Genomic DNA, 24,208 nt, shown 5'->3' on the forward strand with positions numbered 1-24,208 from the left:
AAAAGGTCAAATTTTTCAATTGATCGTCGGCTTTTCATCCCACCTACATGTACACTTTAAGTATAAATCATCAGATTTATAAAGGGGATGGCATGGCAACGAGTAAAGTGTCATTAAAATGAATCAAAATGGGACCAAAAATTGACAAGTGGGGATGAAAATTTGCCTTGCCCACTCAAATCCCGGCTACGCCACAGACGTTTCTCTAACATCATAACATGTATAAAGTACGTACGAAAACATCTACCTCAAAAGTTTTGTTTTTTTGATGTAAGTTTATTGAATTATCATATTTGTCAAAAATAGCTAAGATACAAAAAATTACAGTCAGTGTTGATATTCATTCACTATTTCTTAGTAATTCTATGGGCTTCAAGCGGTTTCCCATGCAGTACGGCGATCCGGATCTATGGGAAAAACAAACAAGCACGAAAAAAAAAGGCAAATTAATATTATTACTAGTTTTAAAATCAAATTGCGAAATATAATCTATCAGTTACGCTATACTACACAACAATGATCCCATTTCCAAGATTACGTTAAAATTATTGTCAGAAAATGTGCTATTTTTTCCTTTTCTTTACGCAAAAGGAAGAGAAAATAATTAATGTCCATCTAAAAAATGGAATTGTAGCGACTAAACACTCATTCTGCTTTTCATGACCTTGTAAAAAAAGTTTCAGCGTCTTATATATTTTTATAATATTAATACAATACTGATTTATTGGTGATCAATTGGTTGATCAATTGATTGTAATTTTTTTAACTTGTGTAAGAGCACTCTTACAAAAGTCATAATTGCTACGAATGCCGAGTGTTTTATCACATTTTTAACAATAATTCAATTGAAGTTAACCTCTGGAAGCAACACTTCCTTCGTTCTTCAGGCGATGCACCCTCCCTGCTCTTCATTCAGACTGTTTTATTACTTTTAAACTAAGTCATACGTGTCAATTTTTTGGATAAGATATCTTACTCTTCAGAGGGACCACTTTCGTCTGATTTCTGCTGCTCCTCTTCTTGTACAAAATGTAAGCGGTAAAAATCACTCCGCAAACCTAGGGGGAAAACACATCAAATTTCGTAATGTTGACGATAACAGTAACAGTATCGAAGTTCACAAATGTTGAAGTTTTAACAATTACTACTCGGTGACGCAACTTGGCTTAGTGTTTGTGGAAAGATAAAAAAAAACTTGGCTTAGTGTTGAATGAATTAAAAACAATAACCAAAAAACCAAAAAAACCTATAAAAAACAATTTGAAACTGAAAAAAAAAAACCCAGAGAGGGATTACAGAATATGATGTCCTATACTAGACAAAAGAGGAAATACATAAAACATATTATATGAAACGAAATTAATTAATTGCATGAGAATGTCCCGGATTTACCTCAAGGGCACCTATGACGGCTCCGATAGATGTAGATACACTGATGTTGTCAGCCACCACACGGACCAGTTTGGAATAGCAAGATGCCTATTAAGAAGAAGAAAATAATGATACTTTCATACAACTTATTAACAGACAATCACCACAAGATGGTTTTTACATATTCAAAGATCAAAGCGTGAAGATCGAACTTATTTGAACTTGGAGCCATTTCTTTATCCATTAGCACGACTAATATTAGCAGCATATCGATTATTGAGAGCGTACCTCCAAACTCCTTACAAAAGGTCCAAAAAGCGACAAATTGGTGGTCTTTGCAAATTTTCTCAGGTCTTTGGTTTAAAAATAAATTAAACTTACGTCATAAAGTACGGATGTGGTAGGATCGTAACATGACGATGGTTCGTCACCTTTGTATTCCTCACTGGCATTGAATCCACAACACTTAAACTGGAAACAAAAATATATTATTATGTTATGAAAATCATTTTAAGAGTATATTATAATATAGTTAATATCATACCGTTGATTGATCGTTACGTGATAATAGCAAATATAGGCCTAAATGTTTGGCTTTTTAATCCTTACCAACTACCGTACCAACACATAGATTCGGATTGTTTTATTTCCCGACCTGAATTTTCCAGTAGCATTACTGATAATTGCCTTTGGTTAATTCATTTCAACGAAATTTACATAATTATACAATTACAAACCTGAGATTGAATCGTATTGATGGTTGTTTCATCTAAGTGATACCAAGCCTTAGCCATGTAAGACACGAACTGAAAAGAAAATGACCAATGGCATTACATATAGCAGCAATATAAACAGCTCTACGTTGCCCTCCGAATTATAACGAGCATAAATATTTCTTCAGGGTTTTCGACATACCCACACAAAATTATAGGAAAATTGGCTGACGTGATCTGCCTGAAATCACGTCTCAAAAAATATGTGAACTAAAATGCTACTGTAACTACGCGGCCTATTTTGAGAATTTCTTATGTGCTTACAAAAGTGATCATGCTAGAATATTTATCTGTAAAGTTTTCTCCTTCATATGCACCATAAATATTGCAGGTCTACCTGTGACATACTTATAGGCAAAAACATATAGTAAGCATGGCAGACCCCTCAAATTTCTGGCAAAATAAGTGTTCCTGAAACTTTTTCAGAGACGCACTACACTTTTCATGATGTGATAAAAAAAAATCTGTGTTTTTTTAAAAATAATATGGTTACCACAAAATGATGTCAATTTATAAAAATAGTTTTAAACAGGTGATCTATATTATAATCTAGTCGGGAATTATACAGTATCAGTATTCAATTTTGAGTTATTTTTTGAAACGAGCTTTTTTTCTGAATTGAAGAAATGATTATCGTGTGCCAAACCTTTTTCAGGTTGGAAAAATTGAAGATTTTTTTATATTTTTTTTATTAGCTGCCCCAAAAGCATGCTTTCTTCAAACCTCAATTTCAATCAGCTAATATCACTCAGTCATCTTCAGTAGATAGCAACATTAACACATTTTGATATCAGTCATCTTCAATAGATAGCAACATTAACACACTCGGATATCAGACATCTTCAGTAGATAGCAATATTAACATAATCTGATATCAGTCATCTTCAGTAGATAGCAACATTAACACAATCGGATATCAGACATCTTCAGTAGATAGCAACATTAACATAATCGGATATCAGACATCTTCAGTAGATAGCAACATTAACGTAATCGGATATCAGTCATCTTCAGTAGATAGCAACATTAACACAATCGGATATCAGCCATCTTCAGTAGATAGCAACATTAACACAATCGGACATCAGACATATTCAGTATAGATAGCAACATTAACATAATCGGATATCAGTCATCTTCAGTAGATAGCAACATTAACACAATCGGATATCAGACATCTTCAGTAGATAGCAACATTAACACATTCTGATATAAGTCATCTTCAGTAGATAGCAACATTAACACAATCGGATATCAGCCATCTTCAGCAGATAGCAACATTAACACAATCGGATATCAGTCATCTTCAGTAGATAGTAACATTAACAACATGATCGGATATCAGACATCTTCAGTAGATAGCAACATTAACACATGCTGACATAAGTCAGATAATCTGGATGATTTGGATGATCCCAGTCATTTCATATCCTGGTGATGTGAAATACAAAACAGAAACTGCACGGATATTTTTAATTTTGCTCCAAAAAAAATTCACGTTGGAGAAATTATTTATTCAAATTGGAAAAATTATTTAATGTGACTCCTTGTTTATTTTTTGACAGGAAAATAAAGATGCCCATTTGCCCCATTTACCTGATCATACTGGTGTCCTATGTAGAAACCTGCTGTAATCTCAACAAGAAGCAGTAAAACTAATACACCTGCATACTATAAGAAAGAAAGAACAGTAATATTAATTTCATGAGTCGGTTTAAACGTTTTTATCCGCATATTACCGGGGATGTTGTTTTTCAAGAGATTTGAGATTCACATCGAGCTTACTAATCATGATATTATGGTGTATAAAATCTATCAAAGGTTTTAAATCCCAGTCTGGTAAATGACAGAATTGCTCATTTTAATAATGACTTACCACTATCAGTAAACATTTGATTTCTTTGAAGGCACCACAGCATCCAATTAGACCTGTAGGGGAAACGAAAAACAAAACGAAACGTTGATTTATTTTAATATGAATTCTGTTAAAAGTCCGACCTCCAAAAAGCAAATTGGCGAAACGATTGCGACAACTTTCCCGATCTGATCTGTCGACAACTATAGGCTATGTTCTGAGATCTGTTGTCGGGGATGCTACATACCCGGGATACATAGCTGATATTACGAGAAACGAGTTAATTTTTTTAAAGACATTTGTGACGTAGCCAGGATTTTTGTGTGGAGGTGATTTTCGTCCCCACTTGTCAATTTTGGTCCCATTAGAAAATATTTCCCCGAATTTGCTGCTGAAATTTGAAATATCATTTTAAAAGAGGAAAACTATACTTGCAGAAGCGGGACGCTTGACGTGTGTATGTTACGGTCGTCCGCACACACTCAGCGGTTATAACATTGGTTATGATTGGTTCTGTAACGGGATTTCCCCCGTATAAATAGCGTGTTTTTCCATTATTTTGCAAGCCAAATAATCACGTGTTTTTGCGGCCACATCAAGGTATTTTTTTACCACATTTAAGTTGTTATTGTAAAGTTCTCCATTGTATTCAGCGCGTATAAGCACCGTCAGTCAGGAAGCGGCTTCGCCCTTTGTGAGGATTTGGAAATCGCGGACGCTGATTGGACGGAGGTCAGCTGATCCAACTTTGGCGTGGGTTTTCAGCTGGGCGATTTGAGAAACTTCTCGGACCAAGACGAGAGACTGATTTAGGCAGACTGACCAAGACTGATTCAGGAGACTGACGACGACTGTGTGCAGACCGTGTTACGTGATGGATAGGCGAGTAGAAAGCGACGAGAGAAGACAATATTTCGACAAATGGACAGATAATATTACTTTTGTATGTTTTTCTGGAGGAGTAAGACGAGAATTTGGAAGAGATGGAGATTACCGTGACAATATTTTCGTGTGTACAAGACAGAGCAAAATTGACAGCAGCGAATGGACGATACAAATTACCCAGTTGACGAGTTGTAATTGTGACGACATTTTACTTTGAAGTATGCTGAGAAATGGGGGAAGATTCGCATTATTTGAGTGGATATTATCGCCTGGATTGGAGTTACATCTTCAATGGAGTTTTGGGCAGCTCATGACGTACGCAATGGACATGGTATTTTAACGAAGTGATTAGCAATTAGCGAAGACGTCATTTTCTTGCATCGCAATGGACATTTCGCAGTTAAAAAGCTGGCCAGCAAAATGTCGGATTTATTAATTTCTTCGATAAGTGCACTCCGCGATCAACAGGCGACGACATCATGGACATTGTGTGTATATTTTTAATGTGAGTTTATGATTTTGATATGCATATTTAAATGTAAACAAACAATTTGTGCTTCTTGTGTGGGGGGATGAGTAAAATAAATGTTTGCCAAATTGGGATGTGTTTTGAGCAATGTTGTGGGTTTTATTTGTTTTGGACATTGTTTTGATGAGTAAAACAGTCTGAAATTGGGTCAGGGTTCAAGTTCAGGTCATTGTTTGGCAGGGATTGGGACAAAACCTTGTGGAGAGTAAAATGGGTTAAAATATTATGTTTTTGCAGAACAAGCAGCACAGATTATTGCAAATTGTCATGACATTTTGTGTACAGAAAGTCAAACTTTGTGTAAATAAATATTTGAAGCTATTGTATCATGTTGATTGACATTTTGTAGAAAAAGTATGGTGCGCCAAAAGCGTCATAATTGCGATTTTGAGCATGGTTCAGATATTGTGCACTTTGCGTAAAAAGTAGGACAGGTTAAAATAATGTGTGACTTTAAATAACATGTAGTTGCAAAATTTACCAAATTTGTGCATGCTGATTGCGTAATCATATTTCAGGTTTGGCTAAATGCTTTGTGTAGAGGTATATTAATGCATCATTTGATTCAAGATTTGCATAATCTATCAGTGTTATATATTGGATATGTGATGGTGTCATACTTTAGGCCTTCCCTTACCTTAAACGGTTGTGGTGGAGACTCTTGTGCTTCTGGGTCTCTCTTGCTTTAATTAGTTGGAAAGTACAGTAAAATTGTCAACTTCAGGTCTTCTTGCTTTCACTAGCCGGTAGTTACCTTTAAGCCCAGTAAAGCACCCCTTAATATCCAATTATTGTATTTCTGTGTGCATTTTGTGAATGAAAGTCCTTGGTTTATGTAAAATGCTCAATTTGTGAAATGTATAGTAAGCTGTTTTTATCAAGATGTGTATTTCTAAACAAAGTATGGCAAGCCGTTGTTGACAAAATTAGCATTGAAAATTATTGATTATTGGTGTGTGACAAAAATAGAACTTTTGTAATGTGATAAGTGACGCAGTTATTGTTGAAACCTTGTATTTGTGTGTGTTGAAATCTGTCAAGTTGAGTATTGGATAAAATTACACGGGATTTGTGTACCAACTCAAAAATATGTGTTGATGAGTAAACAGGTTGTATTTCATTAAAGACACGCAGAAAACAGAAGAAACCCGAAGTAGAGATACTAGTAACACTGACGGGTGGCTACGGCGTATTACTGCTATACCGGAAGTTTCACTGACTTCTATTTAGAGCTATGCAGACTCCTCGTGCACTTTGAAGTCTGTGGTGGCCATAATGTGTCATTGTATAAAAAGCTTGTTTTTATATAAAAGATTGTCTTTCAAGTGGAAATCTGCGCAGTGGTGCAGAATGTGTTGATGTGGCTCCCAGCATCAGCTCCCGAAGGTTGTGCGCAACATAGATTTCCATGAGGACATTCGCTAAACATGTGTTCAGTGTGTAGGCGTAATATGGTTTCAAAAATAATGCTTGCAGTGTGCATTCATAATGTCATTTTGTGAAATAATTGTAAATGTAATATTAATGTTGGCAATTGCGCTTTTGTGGTTTATGCATTTAGGAGTTGCAGATTAGGCGAGTTGTGAGAGAGCTTTTGTGAGAGTTTAGGGACGCGAAGGTTTGAGGCGCTTAAATTGCGAGTTAACATTTGTGTACAATGTTAGAGTCGTGTATTGTTCAGGATTGTGTGAGATTAAAATAGTTAGAGAATTGGCGAGTTCAAGGTAAAAAGGTGCTCAGGTGATACCAGTAGAAGGAAATAGTGTACAGTTGTAATGGACAAATTGGATTCAGGAGTAAGGTAAAAATCAATTGTAAGGTTTGGCATTTGAAATAGTTTGTGCATGAAATTAATAGTGCAGTGAACTTTGTTTATGTATTTACATGTGTCAGGTGCTTTGATGAAACCTAAAAAAAAGGTACCATGTATTACTTGTCATTGTACACTCTCAGAACATTGGTTAAAAATTTTAACCAACTTGGTTAAAATTTTAACCAACCATGTATTTACAGGTGAACAGCCCAACAGTTGGTTATATTGTTAACCAACCTGGGTTGGTTAACAATATAACCACAGGTTGGTTAAACACATTGACCAACTACTGGTTAACATTACGGTAACCAACCAGTTGGGCAAAGCATGTTGGGCAAAATATAACCAATAGTTGGTTAAACACTATGAATGGGAAGTTCATTTCATTGTTCATATTTTAACCAATTGGAGACATTTGAAGGCAGGAAATTATATTATAAACATTTTATCGGGTATAACACTTAGTTTAAGTGTGTGCGAGGCCAGACTGTGAGCAAGACTTACGATGCTTTATCGACGACAGCTATACCACCATAAAGCATCGTAAGCTTGCTTAAGCAGTACCGGTTGTCGTGCCTCGCACACACTTAAATCTAAGTGTTATCAACCGATGAAATGATATACTTTATAATATAATTTCATACCTTCAAATGTCTCCAACAGATCTTGAAGACCCCGATCCACCGCTTTGCAGCAAGCCACTCATATCGGCCATCTTGTTTTCTGAAATGCATTTTTGCCCAACACAATGACCAATCACAGTTCGCAAAGGAACACCATGTGACCATGGTTGGGCAAAACCATACTTTGCCCAACTTTATTGGCGGGAAAATGATGTTTTTTACCAAGGTTGGTTAACTTTTAACCAACATTGTGTAAATACCATATTGACAGGTTTGACCAACCATGTATTAAACTGTATTTTGCCCAACTTCAAGAATCTTAACCATTGTTGGGCATTTTTTAACCAACTGTTTTCTGCCCATTCATTTTTTATCCAATGTTCTGAGAGTGTATAGGATGCTTTGATGAAACTCAAATAAAAAGTATTCTTTGTAATGTTAATTGTGAAACTTTATGTAAAATGATGTAATGTGTCATAGAACAAAGTATGGCAGGCCATTTGCGAAACAACATAAAGTATGGTAGGCCATTTGCGTCATAACAGCAGAAAAACACACTGTTGCTAATTGTTCAATTAAACAGCTGTGCATTTTAAAATCAAATCATTCCTTTCAGTCAGGTATGGTAAGCCATTTGTGACATAAACTGTTATTCATGTAGTAGAGTAAGGTGCATTTTGTAGAGTAAGAACTTTAATAAAACTTGTTAACAAATAATTATATTCATTGTTTATTGTGTTTTTAAGCCTGACCAGGATTCCTTTGACGGATACCTCGGTGTGTTCTGCCACACCAACTTACCCTGATGGTGGCAATATTTCTGTTCGCATAAATCTGCGTTTTTAGAAACCAGTCTTCGCTACTTTTATTTTCCCCTAAAAGGAGGGGTGGCGCTGCTCCAAAAATTGTGGCAAATCCGCTCGGCCATCAATAAAAATAGGGTCAGCCAGCCCCACCCCCGTTCCTTTTACAGTTCTTTGCATTACCAACTTATATATATACGCTCGTGTGTTTACACCATAAAATATTTACTCCAGTCATGATACACTTTCATTTATTATTATAGGTCTACACTTACCAATTACAAATAGGACGACACCCACGCCTATGCAGACGTAACAAATCAACTATAGGGGAAAACAACAGGCAAATTATAATTTAATAAACAAAATAAATAAAGGAGCCACACAAATTGAAGTCAACGATGGACTTCGCTGGACAGAGATCCAACGGGACAAGCAAATAAGGCCAAAAAAAATGTGGTTGCTTTTTTTTTTGGCCCTCCACCGACCGGCCCTTTAGTTTTTGGGTTTTTTTAGTTTAAAATTTTAATGGTCTTTAATTACCTTTTCTGTGTCTAAATTTCATTTCAAAGCTAAATTTGGCCAACAACATTTTTCTTAAGAAAATCATTACAATAAACTCATTATAACATTTATAACTATCCATTCATGCATCAATGTTTCTAATAAACTTGTTGTCTTATGCTTGTAAGTAGGAAGGTATGCAGTCGTTCTAATTGAATCAATTTCTATGGTGTATCTTGATTCTTGCGTATTGAAGGTCTGAAGTGAAGTATTGATGTATCTTTCTACATGACCAATGTTCTTTGCCTACAGGCCTATAATACAGTAGTGAGTCATAAAAAAAAATCCGACCGACCGTCCCAACCCAAAAATCCCACTGGATGGCATGCACTCAATTTTTGTTTTTTGGCCTGAGGATATACGGTCGTCCAGAACATTAGTGCAACAAGACTGCCGGTTAAGTAGTAAGCAGTAATCATTAGTACGAGTAGGCCTAGGCCTATGTGGATTTATTGTTCATTGAAAAATCATATTTTATTTTTCAAATAAGATTCAGATTTTGTTAACTTAATCAAACAGTATGTTATTGTTGTGTATTCGTGTGGCAACTGTGAAAAGGTGATTTTGATCTTGAGTCATTACGCTCGTAAACATGGTACACAACTGATTCTACTAAGTAAAGTATTGCGGAATCAATTTGTAAATCGAAATAGTAACATTAATATACCTTCCGATACTGGCGGCGCCACGGGTGGGTGTGTCCGATGCACACCCCCCCATTACGACAACTTTGTGTGTGGGAATTTGTTGATACCCCCATCAATTCCCTTTTCCCCCAATGCCCACCGAAAAAAATATCCGATGCCGCTACTGCTCTTTGAACTATTCTTTCTGCTCTTTTTTCATTCAAATAATGATAGACAGACAGACATACACACATGAAGACAGACAGACAAAATAATAGACAAATCGCATAATTTAGTTTGACTTACGTGTGTGCCTTCAAGAAACTGTAGTTGTACTGATAAGTCCTTGGCAAGTAAAATGTAAGATGCGATTCCTATCAAGACCAAACCTATTATCTATAATAAAAAATTAAAAAAATAATAAATAAATAAATAAATAAATAAATAAATAAATAAATAAATAAATAAATAAATAAATAAATATATAAATGAATAAATCTTTTTAATCAATGAAAGAAGCAACAAAGAAGGGCAAGTCTTTGCCTATTAAACATGCAGTCGAACTGAAATTGATTTTCATTGTTTTTAAATCTTTTACCGACGGCACTTAGGCACACATTTTTTCTAATTGAAAAATAAAATCTTTTCACTACAAATCGTATTCAATGAAAAAAAGAAAATGTTTTTCAATCCTTTTAGATATCATAAATATTTCAATAAGTTAAAAATAGGTCACGCTTCATGTATGATATTTTTATGACAATTACAGAAAGCCGGAAATTGTTTGACCAAATCTTCATTTCAGCACATATAGGCCTATTTATATTTCCACCACTCAAAAAAGAACTAAACCAAAGTCAGTAGCCTCGTTCTGAAGTCAGTATGCAGCTGATTACATTAAATGGGCGGGCCTATAATACTGTTATGTGACTGCGCTATAACTGGAATTTTTTTTTTCGTTTTGACATAAATATGTCCTTACCCAGAAGATGAAATTCTGAAGGAAAAGAAGTACTCGCACGAACTTCAAACACGACATCACTCTGCATGATAGAGAAACATTTATTATAAATTTATAACAAGAGTGTTTGGAAATCTTATAGCGATATCATTTTTTATAAACCAACCTGGACTATTAATACCTGAGACGAATTTACGTTATATTCGTTTCAGCTATTACGGTATATTTTCCATCTTCACATCAAAGGAGTTCCCGGGAGGAGTTCCCAATGCTAATATTAACCTTCGCATCAGAAGAGTTCCTATACTAGAATTAACCTTCGCATCAGAAGAGTTCCCTATGCTAGCATTAACCTTCACATCAGAAGAGTTCCCTAAGCTAACATTTACCTTCGCATCAGAAGAGTTCCTAGTGCTAGCATTAACCTTCGCATCAGAAGAGTTCCCTATGCTAGCATTAACCTTCGCATCAGAAGAGTTCCCTATGCTAACATTAACCTTCGCATCAGAAGAGTTCCCTATGCTAACATTAACCTTCGCATCAGAAGAGTTCCCTATGCTAACATTAGCCTTCGCTTCAGAAGAGTTCCCTATGCTAACATTAACCTTCGCATCAGAAGAGTTCCCTATGCTAACATTAACCTTCGCATCAGAAGAGTTCCCTATGCTAACATTAACCTTCGCATCAGAAGAGTTCCCTATGCTAACATTAACCTTCGCATCAGAAGAGTTCCCTATGCTAGCATTAACCTTCGCATCAGAAGAGTTCCCTATGCTAGCATTAACCTTCGCATCAGAAGAGTTCCCTATGCTAACATTAACCTTCGCATCAGAAGAGTTCCCTAGGCTAACGTTTACCTTCGCATCAAAAGAGTTCCCTATGCATGCTAATATTAACCTTCGCATCAGAAGAGGTCATGCCCCGGGGGTTCACTCCCATTGTGGCCTGTACACCATCTGTGATAATAAAAACGCAGAATAAGGGCAGTTTTTCGTGGGTAGGCACGATACGCGCGTATCGTGTTTAGGGTGTCAAAAACATGAAAAATCGGGAAAAAGGGTAGCAAAATTGCAATGGCTAATACGCGGAAATAAAATTTAGGGTATGAAATTTGATGCAAGGAATAAATCCCTGTTTATGGTTTGAAAATCCCTGTTTAGGGTATCGTTTTAGCCATTGCCGCCGACAAGGGGGGGGGGTAACCGGGGTCGTTACCCCGGGGCCCGGGGTCCTAGGGGGCCCGTAAAAAGTGAAGAGAAGATACTTTACTATGGGGCATTAAAAGCCAAGAAAACGGACCTCAGGGGCCCGTAAAAGGTTCAGAATAGATATCTTGCAATTAAGGCATATTTTCGTTACTTTACTATATAACGGGCCGACAAAGGTCTCTTTTCTTAGGCCTAAGGTATCTCTTCTTTGCTTTTTACGGGCTCTCCGAGGTCTCTTTTTTTCTTTTTATGGGTCATATCTTTTCTTTTGCTTTATTAAGGTTTTTTTACATACTCACTAAGGTCTCTTTTCTTTCCTTTACGGGCCTATGGTATCTTTTCTTTGCTTTTTACGGGCCCACTACGGTCTCTTTTCTTTGCCTTTACGGGTCCATTATAAGGTATGGTTTCTTTGCTCTTTTACGGCCCATAAAAACCAAACAAAAGTAACGGGCCCGTAAAAACAAAGAAAAAAGACGTGCATTTTATTTAAAAAAAATACAAGATAGCGTTTGAAGCACACACTCTAATAAATATTTCACTTGAATTTACTCTTTGCTTTTGCCAAAATGATCATCCTCGATATAATGAAATCTACGAGAAATCAGGGGAGTGCACAGCTTAATCGTGGGAACACAAATTGCAAATTTTCGCGCGCTTCGCGCGCATTGTGCCCTACTGCCCTTCACTTTATTTATGATCATTTACCTTAAAATTGGCAATTTTCTTTCAATATGTCCAATCTGGGAGCAAAAGTCGCTAATTCTAATAACAAATTTTTGCGCGCTTGGCGCTCATAATTCACCGGTTCATACTTGGATCATTTTAGCTTCAAATTGGCTTTAAATTGGCAAATTTTTTACACTTCGCGTGGAAGTTGTTCAGAGAAACTTAATCTGGGAGCAAAATGCCGTTCAAATTGCAAATTTGTGCGCGCTTCGCGCGCATTTGTCTCCTTCAATGTTCATATTTGATTATTGGCATCTAAACATGCTACTTTCGCTCCCATCTGCAACATATGTTCAAGGATTGACCACCAACCTCCCTCCCCCATGTTACAAAGAAATTTATGCCACTGTTGCCCCCCCCCACATACACATCCACACTTATGAAGTCCTGCACCGTCATCACTGATCAAAGGGGCCCGTGCATTCACATTGCCCCCGGGCCCGTAATAGCTCTCGGCGGCACTGGTTTTAGCCAAGGGTTTTAACCTCAGGGGCCCGTAAAAGGTTCTTGTTTAGGGTGCTTTTCAAAAGTTGATTATCGCGGATGGTGTGCAGGCCACAATGGAATGGGAGTGACCCCCGGGGTCATGCTAACATTAACCTTCGCATCACATCAGAACTGTGCACGTTAAGCCCGTGCGACAATACTCAAAATGCAACTTATGCACGAATATATATCGGAAGAAGAAATTTCAATTGAATGAATTGAATTGAAATGTAAAATGGCCAAAATCAAATTCAATTCCTATTCCAATGAAATAACATTATCACTGCATGACTGGCTTGGGTGGATTGCATGCACACGCAAAAAAGGATTGAATAACGCGGTGAGTGTGTGTTCTGCATGTGACCCGATCGATGACAGCCCCGATCAGTAGGTTAAGAGGTTGAACGCTGCATTTTTTAGTACAAAGGTCCCACTTGGCATGGATGTTCCTTGAGGCAAGAGAAAAAGATTCATCCAAAGAGACACTCTGTCTCTATGCATAAAACCCCTAATTAGCATAAATTATGCTAATTAGCACCCAAAATATGGTATTTTCTAATTTTTAGCCCATTTCACTTAAAAGCAGGTGAAAACAGTTGAATTTGGATTAATTTAGGATAAGGAATTAATTTTGGGGGTTGTTTTGGGAATATGTGTCCATTCTGACCCCCAAATCCAAGATGGCCGCTGGCCGCCATCTTTAAAATACACGTTTTTACAACTTTTGAATCATAGTACTGGCTACCAACTTGTGTGATATATCAATTTATACTAATTTGGGGCTGTAGAGCTCATTTCCGGCATTAATTTGATTAAAGGAGTTAAATTAAAGGTGTATTTATTTGCTATACAGGGTGAGTCAGAAAAAAACTGCTCTCAATCATTCCTGATTTTGTACCTTCAAAACATGCGTGGTAAATGACACACTGGTTTATGGTATTACATTAAACGGATTGAACTAGTACCATATCAGTATGACTTTGGGGTCATGGTAGGAGCGTCCGAACCAATAGTTCACGCGGCCCTGGATAACCAACCAATCCTGCCACCACCAAGCGCAACTTATCATCTAGAAGCTTTCCATCATGCCCAGAATCGCCAAAGGAAGTCCAAGCAGACCTTTTCTAAGGCCTGCTTTGACAGTTACATCACTGAATGTCGAAGGATTCTCTACCGCCAAGCAAAATATCATCAGCGGATTGTGCAACAATCTCCACTGTGATGTCTTGTGCCTACAGGAAACCCATAGAGGAGCGACTAACCACCGCCCAACCATACCAGGTACGGTATGGTCCTTGCCGTTGAGAGACCACATTGTCAATACGGGAGTGCGATATTTGTGAATGAAGTTATTGTGATTGAAGCCACTATGATGTCTGATGACAACAACATTGAAGTCATCACTGTTGAGCTCAGTAATGTAACAATAACATCAGTCTACAAGCCACCAGCAGAAGACTTCAAGCTCACTCTCTTCACTTCTAACACTGACACCAAGCCATGTATCTTCATCGGCGATTTCAACAGCCACAGCACTCAAATGGGTTACAAAGAAACCAACAACGATGGAGCTGCAGTTGAGGAATGGATAGACAAACACCAGCTGAACCTTATTCATGATTCCAAACTTCCTCCTTCGTTCCATAGTACCCGTTGGAAGAGAGGATACAACCCTGATCTAGCTATTGTCACTAACAACATCTCTGACATGTGTAAGAAGATTGTATTGGATCCAGTTCCCCAAACACAACACCGGCCAATTGGTATCCACGTTAACACCGTAATCTCACCAAACATAGTGCCTTTTCAGCGACGCTTCAATTACAAGAAAGCAGACTGGAACGGATTCACAAAAGAGCTAGACCAGAAGGTGAAGATAATTACTCCAACTCCAGACAACTATGACACCTTTGCCCAACTAGTTTCCAAGACTGCTCGTAGACATATAGAGGCTGCAGGGTGGAATACATACCAGGCCTTTCCAAGGAATGTGCAAAAGAATACCAAGAGTATGTAACCATATTTGAAGCTGACCCTTTCGCCGAGGAAACAACAGCAAAGGGTGCGACAGTTATGGAATCCATCTCCAAAGAGCGTAATAAGACCTGGCATACCCTCCTAGAGTCAGCAGACATGACCCACAACAGCAAGAAGGCATGGTCCACCATCCGCAAACTTCAAGTTGACCCTACAACAGCCCCACTGCAGCCCAAAGTCACACCCAACCAGGTTGCCCACCAACTGCTCCTGAATGGAAGAAGTGGCAAGAAACATAAGACCAAATTAGACCGCAAGAAATACAGCGGAGACCCCGGCTTCACCAAGCCCTTTACTATGCAGGAGCTGGAAGCAGGAATCGCCAAACTCCAACCAGGGAAAGCAATTGGCCTTGACAACATCGCAACTGAGCAGCTGAAGAACTTTGGTCCAGAGGCAAAGAAATGGCTCTTACAGCTCTACAACACCTGTCGTCGCAGCCACAGACTCCCTAAGATCTGGAAGAAGTCTCACATCATCGGTCTGCTGAAGCCAGGGAAATAAAGATCCATCCATCCCAAAGAGTTATCGACCAATATCGCTTCTCAGCCATACCTACAAGCTATTCGAACGCCTCCTGCTCAACAGACTGGCACCTGTGGTAGACGAGCAACTCATCCCAGAACAAACAGGTTTCCGTCCTGGCAAATCAACAACAAGCCAAGTTCTCAACCTTACCCAGCACATTGAGGATGGATTTGAGGATGGATTGGTAACCGGAGTTGTTTTCGTCGACCTCTCAGCAGCTTACGATACCGTCAATCATAGATGTCTCCTCAGCAAAATCCTGGAGCTAACCAAAGATATCCACCTGACGGAGCTCATCGAATGCATGCTTGACAACAGGATGTTCTTTGTTCAGCTTGGAGACAAGAAGAGCCGGTGGCGAAGACCCAGGAACGGACTACCCCAAGGCAGTGTTCTCGCACCTCTCCTGTTCTATATATACACCAATGATCAACCGAGAAGTGAAGACACCCAACGCTTCATATATGCAGACGATCTTGGCATCAGTGCACAACACACCGACTTCACTGTTGTGGAACAGAGACTCTCCAAAGCCCTGGATGAGCTCATGCCATACTATGAGGAACACTACCTCCGTGCCAACCCATCCAAGACACAGGTGTGTGCTTTCCACCTCCGCAACCGTGAAGCTAAACGTCAACTGAAGGTGACCTGATCTGGAACCACACTAGAGCACTGTGAAACACCCGTATATCTGGGAGTCACTCTCGACCGTACACTCTCATACAAGAGCCACATTGAGAAGACAAGAGGAGCAAAGTTTGTTCACGAAACAACATTTTGAACAAGCTCACTGGATCCAGATGGGGAGCCCGACCAGACACTCTCAGATCAGCAGCCTTGGCTTTATGCTACTCTAGTGCTGAATATGCCTGCCCAGTGTGGGGAAGATCAACTCATGCCAAGAAGGTGGACCCAGCACTCAACTCATGCTGTCGACTTGTCACTGGATGCCTCCGATCAACACCAACGGAGAGTCTCTACACCTTAGCTGCTATAGCCCCTCCAGATGTACGCCGACAAGTGACCAGCATGCAAGAGCATGAGCGTCAGACCATTGATATGAACACCCCATGTTCAACCAGACTGCTGCACCCAAACGCCTTAGATCCAGAGGAAGCTTCCTAAGCAAAGTTCAACCTCTTGGGACAGTCTCCAAGGAAGCGGAAAGACTCACCCTGTGGAAAGAGAGATCTCCCAATTCACCAGCTATGGGACTACAACCCAGTGAGCAGCTACCACCTGGAGCTGATTCCACATGGCCTGAGTGGCGGTGTCTCAACAGACTAAGATCAGGGGTCGGAAGGTGCAAGGTCGCTTTGCAGAAATGGGGATACCTACCAGAAGGACAAAACACTACCTGTGATTGTGGAACGGTTCCACAGACTATGGAACACATGTTGGTCTGTCCATAGATGGGGCACACATGAGGACCTAGCTGAATTCAACGATTCTGCTCGTCACTGCGTCAGCTATTGGCTCGGGCGCATTTGACCCTGCGCTTGGACACGCTAAGAAGAAGTATGACTGCATAGTCCAATAAAATCCACATCAATCCTCAGCAAGCTTCTGGAGCACATCGTGCACTGCCATTTCATCCGCCATCTGTCTGACCATAACATCCTCACCGACGCCCAGCATGGTTTTAGGAAACGGAGGTCATGCGAGTCTCAGTTAATCGTCACAATTGATGATCTTGCGAAGAGCCTGGATGACAAGTCACAGATAGACCTGATCCTGCTTGACTACGCCAAAGCCTTCGATAAGGTCTCCCATCGCCATCTACTCCTGAAGGCCGAATACTACGGTATACGGGGGACCCTGTTAGAGTGGACAAGAGACTTCCTGAGTGAACGCACACAACAAGTCCTGCTTGAAGGCCAGACAAGTTCAACGTCCAAAGTAACATCCGGTGTGCCTCAGGGCAGTGTGCTCGGCCCTCTGCTGTTTTTGATATTTATTAATGACATGCCAGAGTGTGCTACCAGGTCTACTACCAGACTCTTTGCCGACGATAGTGTTTTGTACAAGCGCATCTCAACATCCACTGACAGCAAACATCTTCAGGAGGATCTTGACTGCTTAGTCAAGTGGGAAACCCGCTGGTTGATGCAGTTTAATGCTTCTAAGTGTCAGGTGTTGAGAATCACCAATAAGCGGAAACCAGTCCTGGCTTCATACACCATCCATGGCCACGAGTTGGAGCTTGTTGACTCTGCGAAGTATCTTGGAGTCCACCTTGACTCGAAGCTGAACTTCAACATGCATGTTGACACTGTGGCAAAGAAAGCCAATTCCATCAGAGCCTTCCTTAGCAGAAACATCGGCCACTGTGGACACAAGATCAAAGAGACCAGCTACAAAACCTTCATTCGCCCAATAGTTGAGTATGCCGCCACATCCTGGGACCCTCATACTCAACGCAACATCAGAAAGATTGAGCAGGTTCAGCGAAGTTGTGCTAGGTTTGTCACAGGTGACTATGATCGCTCCAGCAGTGTGTCAGCCATGGTTCAAGATCTCCAATGGCCCACCTTGGCTACCAGACGTCTCCAAAGCAGACTGGAGATGATGTATCGCATACGGTTTGACCTCATCGACATCAGGTGGTCCCAGTACATGACTCCACTAGCTTCAATCACCAGAGGCCATGGTTCCCGCTTTCAATATCCGCGGTGTAGTTCGACAGCCTACTTAAACTCATATTTTCCACGCACCATCCGTGACTGGAACAGCCTGTCAACCGACCCAGCGCTGCATCCTGTTCCCTCAACGCCTTCAAGACTGCGTTGAGGGCCTGCTAACAGTAATCATCTTGCTACCAGTTTTTACTCGCACCTGTTTATTTTGCGCACAATTTGTTTTGTTTATGTCATGCTTGTACCACGCATGACCACCCTCGCAGTGCGTTTGATACTCATCCATATGAGGACTGCACAACCATGGAAGAAGAAGAAGAAGAAAAAGTAACTATTTCAGATTCAAAGGTCCACTTTTAGGAACTGAACATGACTGCGTGTGTGCAGATTAACCGGCCATTTTGGATTGTCAAAATAGTCGCCATATTGGTATTTAAAAAATGGTAAACATTGGTTTTCATTACAAGTGAATCCTAGACTTCAAAAAAGCAAAATATAGAAAATCCCCACAATTGCCAACGACCAAAATTTTGGTGACGCACTGAACCAAAATATATACAAACATGTTCATCCATCTACAATATTGTCAAAGACTGGTACATTGGAATTTACATTTAAAAACCACTGTGCCCTTTTCAAATGACTTCCTATCTTATAAACAGTGCCAGAAATGAGTTTCCCACCCCCATGTTAGTATTAATTGATATGCCACACAAGTCTGTAGCTCGATTGGTTCAAAAGTTGTAAAAAACGCATATTTTAAAGATGGCGGCCAGCAGCCATCTTGGATTTGGGGAGTCAGAATGGCCACATATTCCCAAAATTATCCTAAAATTAATTCCTTATCCTAAATTAATCCAAATTCAACTGTTTACACATGTTTTTAAGTGAAATGGGCTAAAAGTTAGAAAATACCATATTTTGGGTGCTAATTAGCATAATTTATGCAAATTAGGGGATTTTATGCATTCTGTCGGTCCGTGTCACGTCACTTCCTGTTGATGATGTTCGAGTAAAAACAAGTCCCTGATTCGATTTTTGTTGATGATTTCTGTCATTGGTGTAATGTAAATTTCGATCGCAAATAGTCAGTGGAATCAACAACCGTTTCTAAGTCTTCAGAGTGAAAGAAACTTACTTGATTTACCGTTTATATACTGACAAACTTAAAATTAAATTCCATGGTCGAGTGTCGTTTTTTCCGAAATTGAAGGTCACTCCAGCAACATCGCTATGTAGCCTCCTTCACAGCCGGTTTCTGTTCTTCATGACAAACCGTGAGCCACATGAAGTTTGGGCCCGAGACTAGAGATAGCCCGGATGTCCGACCGACAGAATAGATACAGAGTGTCTCTTTGGATGAATCTTTTCCTTTTGCCCCAAGGAACATTCATGCCAAGTGGGACCTTTGTACTAAAAAATGCAGCGTTCGCCCCATTTTCACCCCTTAACAAGTCTCAGCTCGTGCCATGAGTCATGCATGGCAACTCAAAAGTCACTCATGCACTGGAAACGGGTCGGTGGAGCATGATTGAACACATGTTGAATACATTTGCAATCATGCAATCCAAATTTTCGTATGCGTATGCAAGTCATATTCATGATTCATTATTATTATCCGTACCTTGAAACAAACGAACAAACTCACCTGATAATCGCAATAAAGTGATCACTTGTTATATATAGGCTCTATCTCAAATTGTCGATTATGATGTCGGTAATCATGAAATCTTGTTTTCTTCAGATCATTCATGCCGTGTCAGTATCCTAGGTGAGGTGGAATACAACGCGTGGCTAATGCGTAGTCGCCATTTAACGCGCCGCGAATAACACGACGCGACGCGCATAATGCTTAAAATTGCGGGATTTTGGCGAATCCACTATACCCATGATAGGAATATAATAGGCCTACTTCTTCTTCTATACAAATTCTTGGTAGACAACGGGTTGGTATCCCACCAAGTGTCTACCTTTGTCAATCTAAGACGACATGAGCCGAGAAGAGCATTTCTGGAATGAATCCATTGATTTTAAAAAACAGTCATGCATGATAAATGTTGTAGCCTTTGTATTTGGTCACGGAGTAAGAATTTCCCGTTTCTCTCACGACCCAAGGGCTATAATTTTATATTGATTGTTGGCCTTCTATGCTTCTATTTTTTTCTTCCTTTTAACTTTTCTGGGCTAGCATGGCTTGTACACTTTGCACAGGTTTGGACCATGGATTTATCCATTGACCCAAGTGTTACCGTATGTCACCGTGTCCCTTACAAAATACGCCATAAATAATACATAGCGCCTATGAGAAAAGGAATCAAACCAATCATTTCAGTTTTGATATCTCTTCTTCAACCCTTAGGCTTACAAATTTGAATTTATTTTTAACGTTTGCATAACGCAATTGTTTAAACATTCGGTTATTATTAATGAAAAGACAGAACGATATTGGTCCGGGAATGTAACCTTGAGGCACACCTACGTTTATGTTACATGGAAGAACGATTTGAACCCATTTAATTTCTGTGTCTTTCAGAGATCCGTCGAGGATAAAACTTGGAAGTAAAATGTTTGAAGTCGCTTAAAATGATTGATCAGTAATGATCGAGGAAATATCTAGGATCCGTTTTTTTAATTTATTTTATTTGACCAACTTTGAGAAATTTTCACTAAAAATGGTTGAATAATGCAAAATTTTGCTAAAAAATCACAAAAAAGCCCGATTTTTGCCCAAATTTCAAATATTTTTAATTAACACATGATTAAGTTGATCAAAATTCAAAAGAATTAAAAAAACATGTCCTAGATATTTTTGCCCAGATTTGACCTCACAGATGGATTTGTCAAGTCTTTGCCATTCTATTATACTTTTATTTACTTTACACCAACAATTTAGCAGTTATCATGGTTATGAGGCTCAAATGTTTCAATGATTCCAGGGTAAAAACGAGCATTAAACCAATTTTAATTTCAGAAATGTCGACAAAATATGAAGACAACTAAAAGATTACGTTCGTTTTGGGATCATGTTTCCTGTTGTTTCCTGTTCACGGGAATGGACCCCTTTGCCTCTCTTGACTTGGAAAAAGTAATGTCTATACTTTGATCAGCTCGTAATCGGCGTGCCTTAGAACAGCGCGGATTAATATCAATATATTTTATTTTGAGAATTGCCTCGTGACATCTCGCCAGAAACATAAAAAAAAAAAAAATATTAATTGAAGTAGGAATGTCCTACTGATATCAAATAATTTTGATTTTTTTTAAATTCGCGATATAGGTCTAATACAAATTTTGGGACAAATTATTAAACATATATATTTTTGATATTTAACAGTCCTCGAAGTAAACTTCAAAGTGTATGTAAAGCTGGGAGGAAAGCCGTCCATCACTATGAAAGATATACATTTTTATCCCAAAAACATCTAAGATTTTAGGTCTTTGGGGGAAAAATATATATCTTCAATACGAAAGGTCAAAATGTTCATATGATCATGATGGACGACTTTTCATCCCAGCTACATACACTTTTACTTGTAATGGGTTTGAGCACTTTTAATTCTAAAGTTAGTCACCTGAGAAATGACACTGTTATATCATTAGATTTATAAAGTTTGCTTCGAAGCAAACGGATAGCAACGTTTGCATAGAATTTTTTGTGGGACCTTAATGTACATTGCATTACATTTAATATTTTTCGTATATTTTCTGTTTATGATAATTAATAAAGTGATGCAAAATTCAATTCACTACATGGTCTACTCTTAGTCCGGTGTCTTAGTGTATATAATTCTGTCATTAGTGTCTTGAGAATATTACGAACAATGTTCAGCAGTTCAGTTTGGTTTAATACGCATTTGGTACAGAGCTTGGTAATACGGCTTAGCTTGTCGTGCTAATCTTACTACATCATCAGGTATTGATTTTGGTAGGTCCTTGGTTGAATGAAATTTGGTACTGTCAAAAGCGTTGTCATAGAAACCTATCATTGGATTTGCTGCCAAGTAGGACTTCGATATATACCAGTTGCGTGAAACACACATATCTCCCGCCTCCCACGTAAGCAGACCATCACTGTACGGAATTCCAACAGCCTGACAATATTGGCTTAGAATTGAGGCGGGATGATTCTGAAGATCATCGGCGTCAATTATGATCGGACTTGATTGGACCAAGTCTCGATCCTTGAGGTACCCAATGAGGTCAAGTAATTCACCGTATCCACGTTTTGGATACATTGGCCAACTAGACACTTCATCTAGTTGAAATGTATCTGCGATGTGAGTCGGAAGTGAATCTATAGATAAGTTTCGATTGGAAAGGAATAATTTCAGCGGGTCACGAATAAGGAAAGTATGCTTATAACCCCGCGGAATCGAATCAAGTCTTTGCATTATATTGAAAATAAAATCTTTGCAGAAAACGACCTTCTTCCCTGGATAATCTGCTTCAAGAGTTCGCTTTACCCATTCAAATGTGCAGTTTTCGTCATCCCAGCCATTTTTGTAATCTTCAGGATTTTTTGCTATTTCTTTTCTCACGTCGTCCATAAATTCCCCAAACTCGTCGACACCATTCAGATCTGATGGCATAGAGAATCCCTGAGGTCCAAAGGTGGCTGCACAATTGTATGGCTCATTGATAATTTGAATATCAGGGACATAACTGATACATTTGAGGAAGACGGTCGACAGAGATCTGGGAAGTCCCCATAGCATAACACGTCGTTCCGGATTAACAGGCCTTCTGTGTGGATCCATTGCATTCTGAAAATGTAACAATTAAATTGCAAGTTCTCAGTTCTGATATGTTACTTAAAACTTGAGACATTAAATCACTTTTAAATTATGTCAGAAATTATTTTAAAATAGTTATAAAATAGCAAACAAGTGGCAGCTCCTCTCAAATCTAATTAAGACCAATACTTCTGTCGATATTACTAATGTTATTAGAGCCTATTAGCATATAGACCTCATGTTTTGGGCAACTTTTTCGACATGTTCAAGGTAGCCTACACACAAGACCCATCAAAAAAAACAAAAAACTGACGGCACCAGAGAAGATCATCTCACTCTGGACCGTATCCGTAGGCTCAACCCACAAATGTGATGTCATCCGATGTTTGTCAAGATGTACGGAATTGAAGAATATTAAAAAAAACCCATCTAAAGTGAAGGATCATGAAAATACCGGTAGGTCGATTCGTCTTACTGCTTACAACTGCTTCCATGATCCATAAAGTTTAAATTCAATGTGTTATTACTCACCCTCAATGTTCATATTGATGATTCAAAGGACCATTTTTCAGTCCCTCATCCCCAATTGATTGCCATTCGTGTGTATTTATAAGTAAATTCAGCTACTAGTCGTCGAGATATTTGACTCAACAAGCACTAAATTAATTCTGTACATCGATGTACTTTGTACCCGTTATCTATTATATTTATCCTTTTCAAACTAATTAAACACTTTCAGGCAGTCAAAATGAATTAATTATATCTGGTATATGTAACCGTGTTTACTATGTACACATTGGTGTGTCTATTTACTAAACCTTCTGACGCCATGGAAGCTCACTTCTGTTCATTTTGGAACGAAGGACTCGGTCACTCGGGAAGGGGAAGGACATTGGGACGTGTCCCACCCACTTATTTGAAGAAATGATCCACTTTTTGACAATTCAGACCCAACGCCCCCCCCACACTTCACAAGACGGATTGACACCACTGGGGAAGATGGGTATACCAAATTGTTCCAACCCAACAGTTCGGATCATTAATT

At 38.9% G+C, this 24,208-nt stretch overlaps 2 protein-coding genes across 2 annotated transcripts; both read right to left on the reverse strand.

Moving 5' to 3' along the window:
• Positions 1-301: 301 nt before the first annotated feature.
• On the reverse strand, positions 302-20,150 carry LOC140154307 (leukocyte surface antigen CD53-like). The gene is made up of 11 exons (XM_072176882.1): positions 20,079-20,150; positions 10,825-10,885; positions 10,149-10,238; positions 8,928-8,976; positions 4,021-4,073; positions 3,741-3,815; positions 2,109-2,177; positions 1,753-1,842; positions 1,393-1,479; positions 977-1,058; positions 302-407 (listed from the first exon to the last, which is right to left on the reverse strand). Exons 2-11 carry the CDS (start codon positions 10,879-10,881, stop codon positions 373-375), a joined length of 687 nt encoding a protein of 228 aa, XP_072032983.1. The 5' UTR covers positions 10,882-10,885; positions 20,079-20,150; the 3' UTR covers positions 302-372.
• Positions 20,151-22,263: 2,113 nt separating this feature from the next.
• LOC140154695 (uncharacterized) lies at positions 22,264-23,187 on the reverse strand. The gene has a single exon (XM_072177262.1). It carries the CDS (start codon positions 23,185-23,187, stop codon positions 22,264-22,266), a length of 924 nt encoding a protein of 307 aa, XP_072033363.1.
• Positions 23,188-24,208: the final 1,021 nt, after the last annotated feature.

This window comes from Amphiura filiformis, chromosome 6, assembly GCF_039555335.1.
Source record: "Amphiura filiformis chromosome 6, Afil_fr2py, whole genome shotgun sequence".
NCBI lineage: Eukaryota > Metazoa > Echinodermata > Ophiuroidea > Amphilepidida > Amphiuridae > Amphiura > Amphiura filiformis.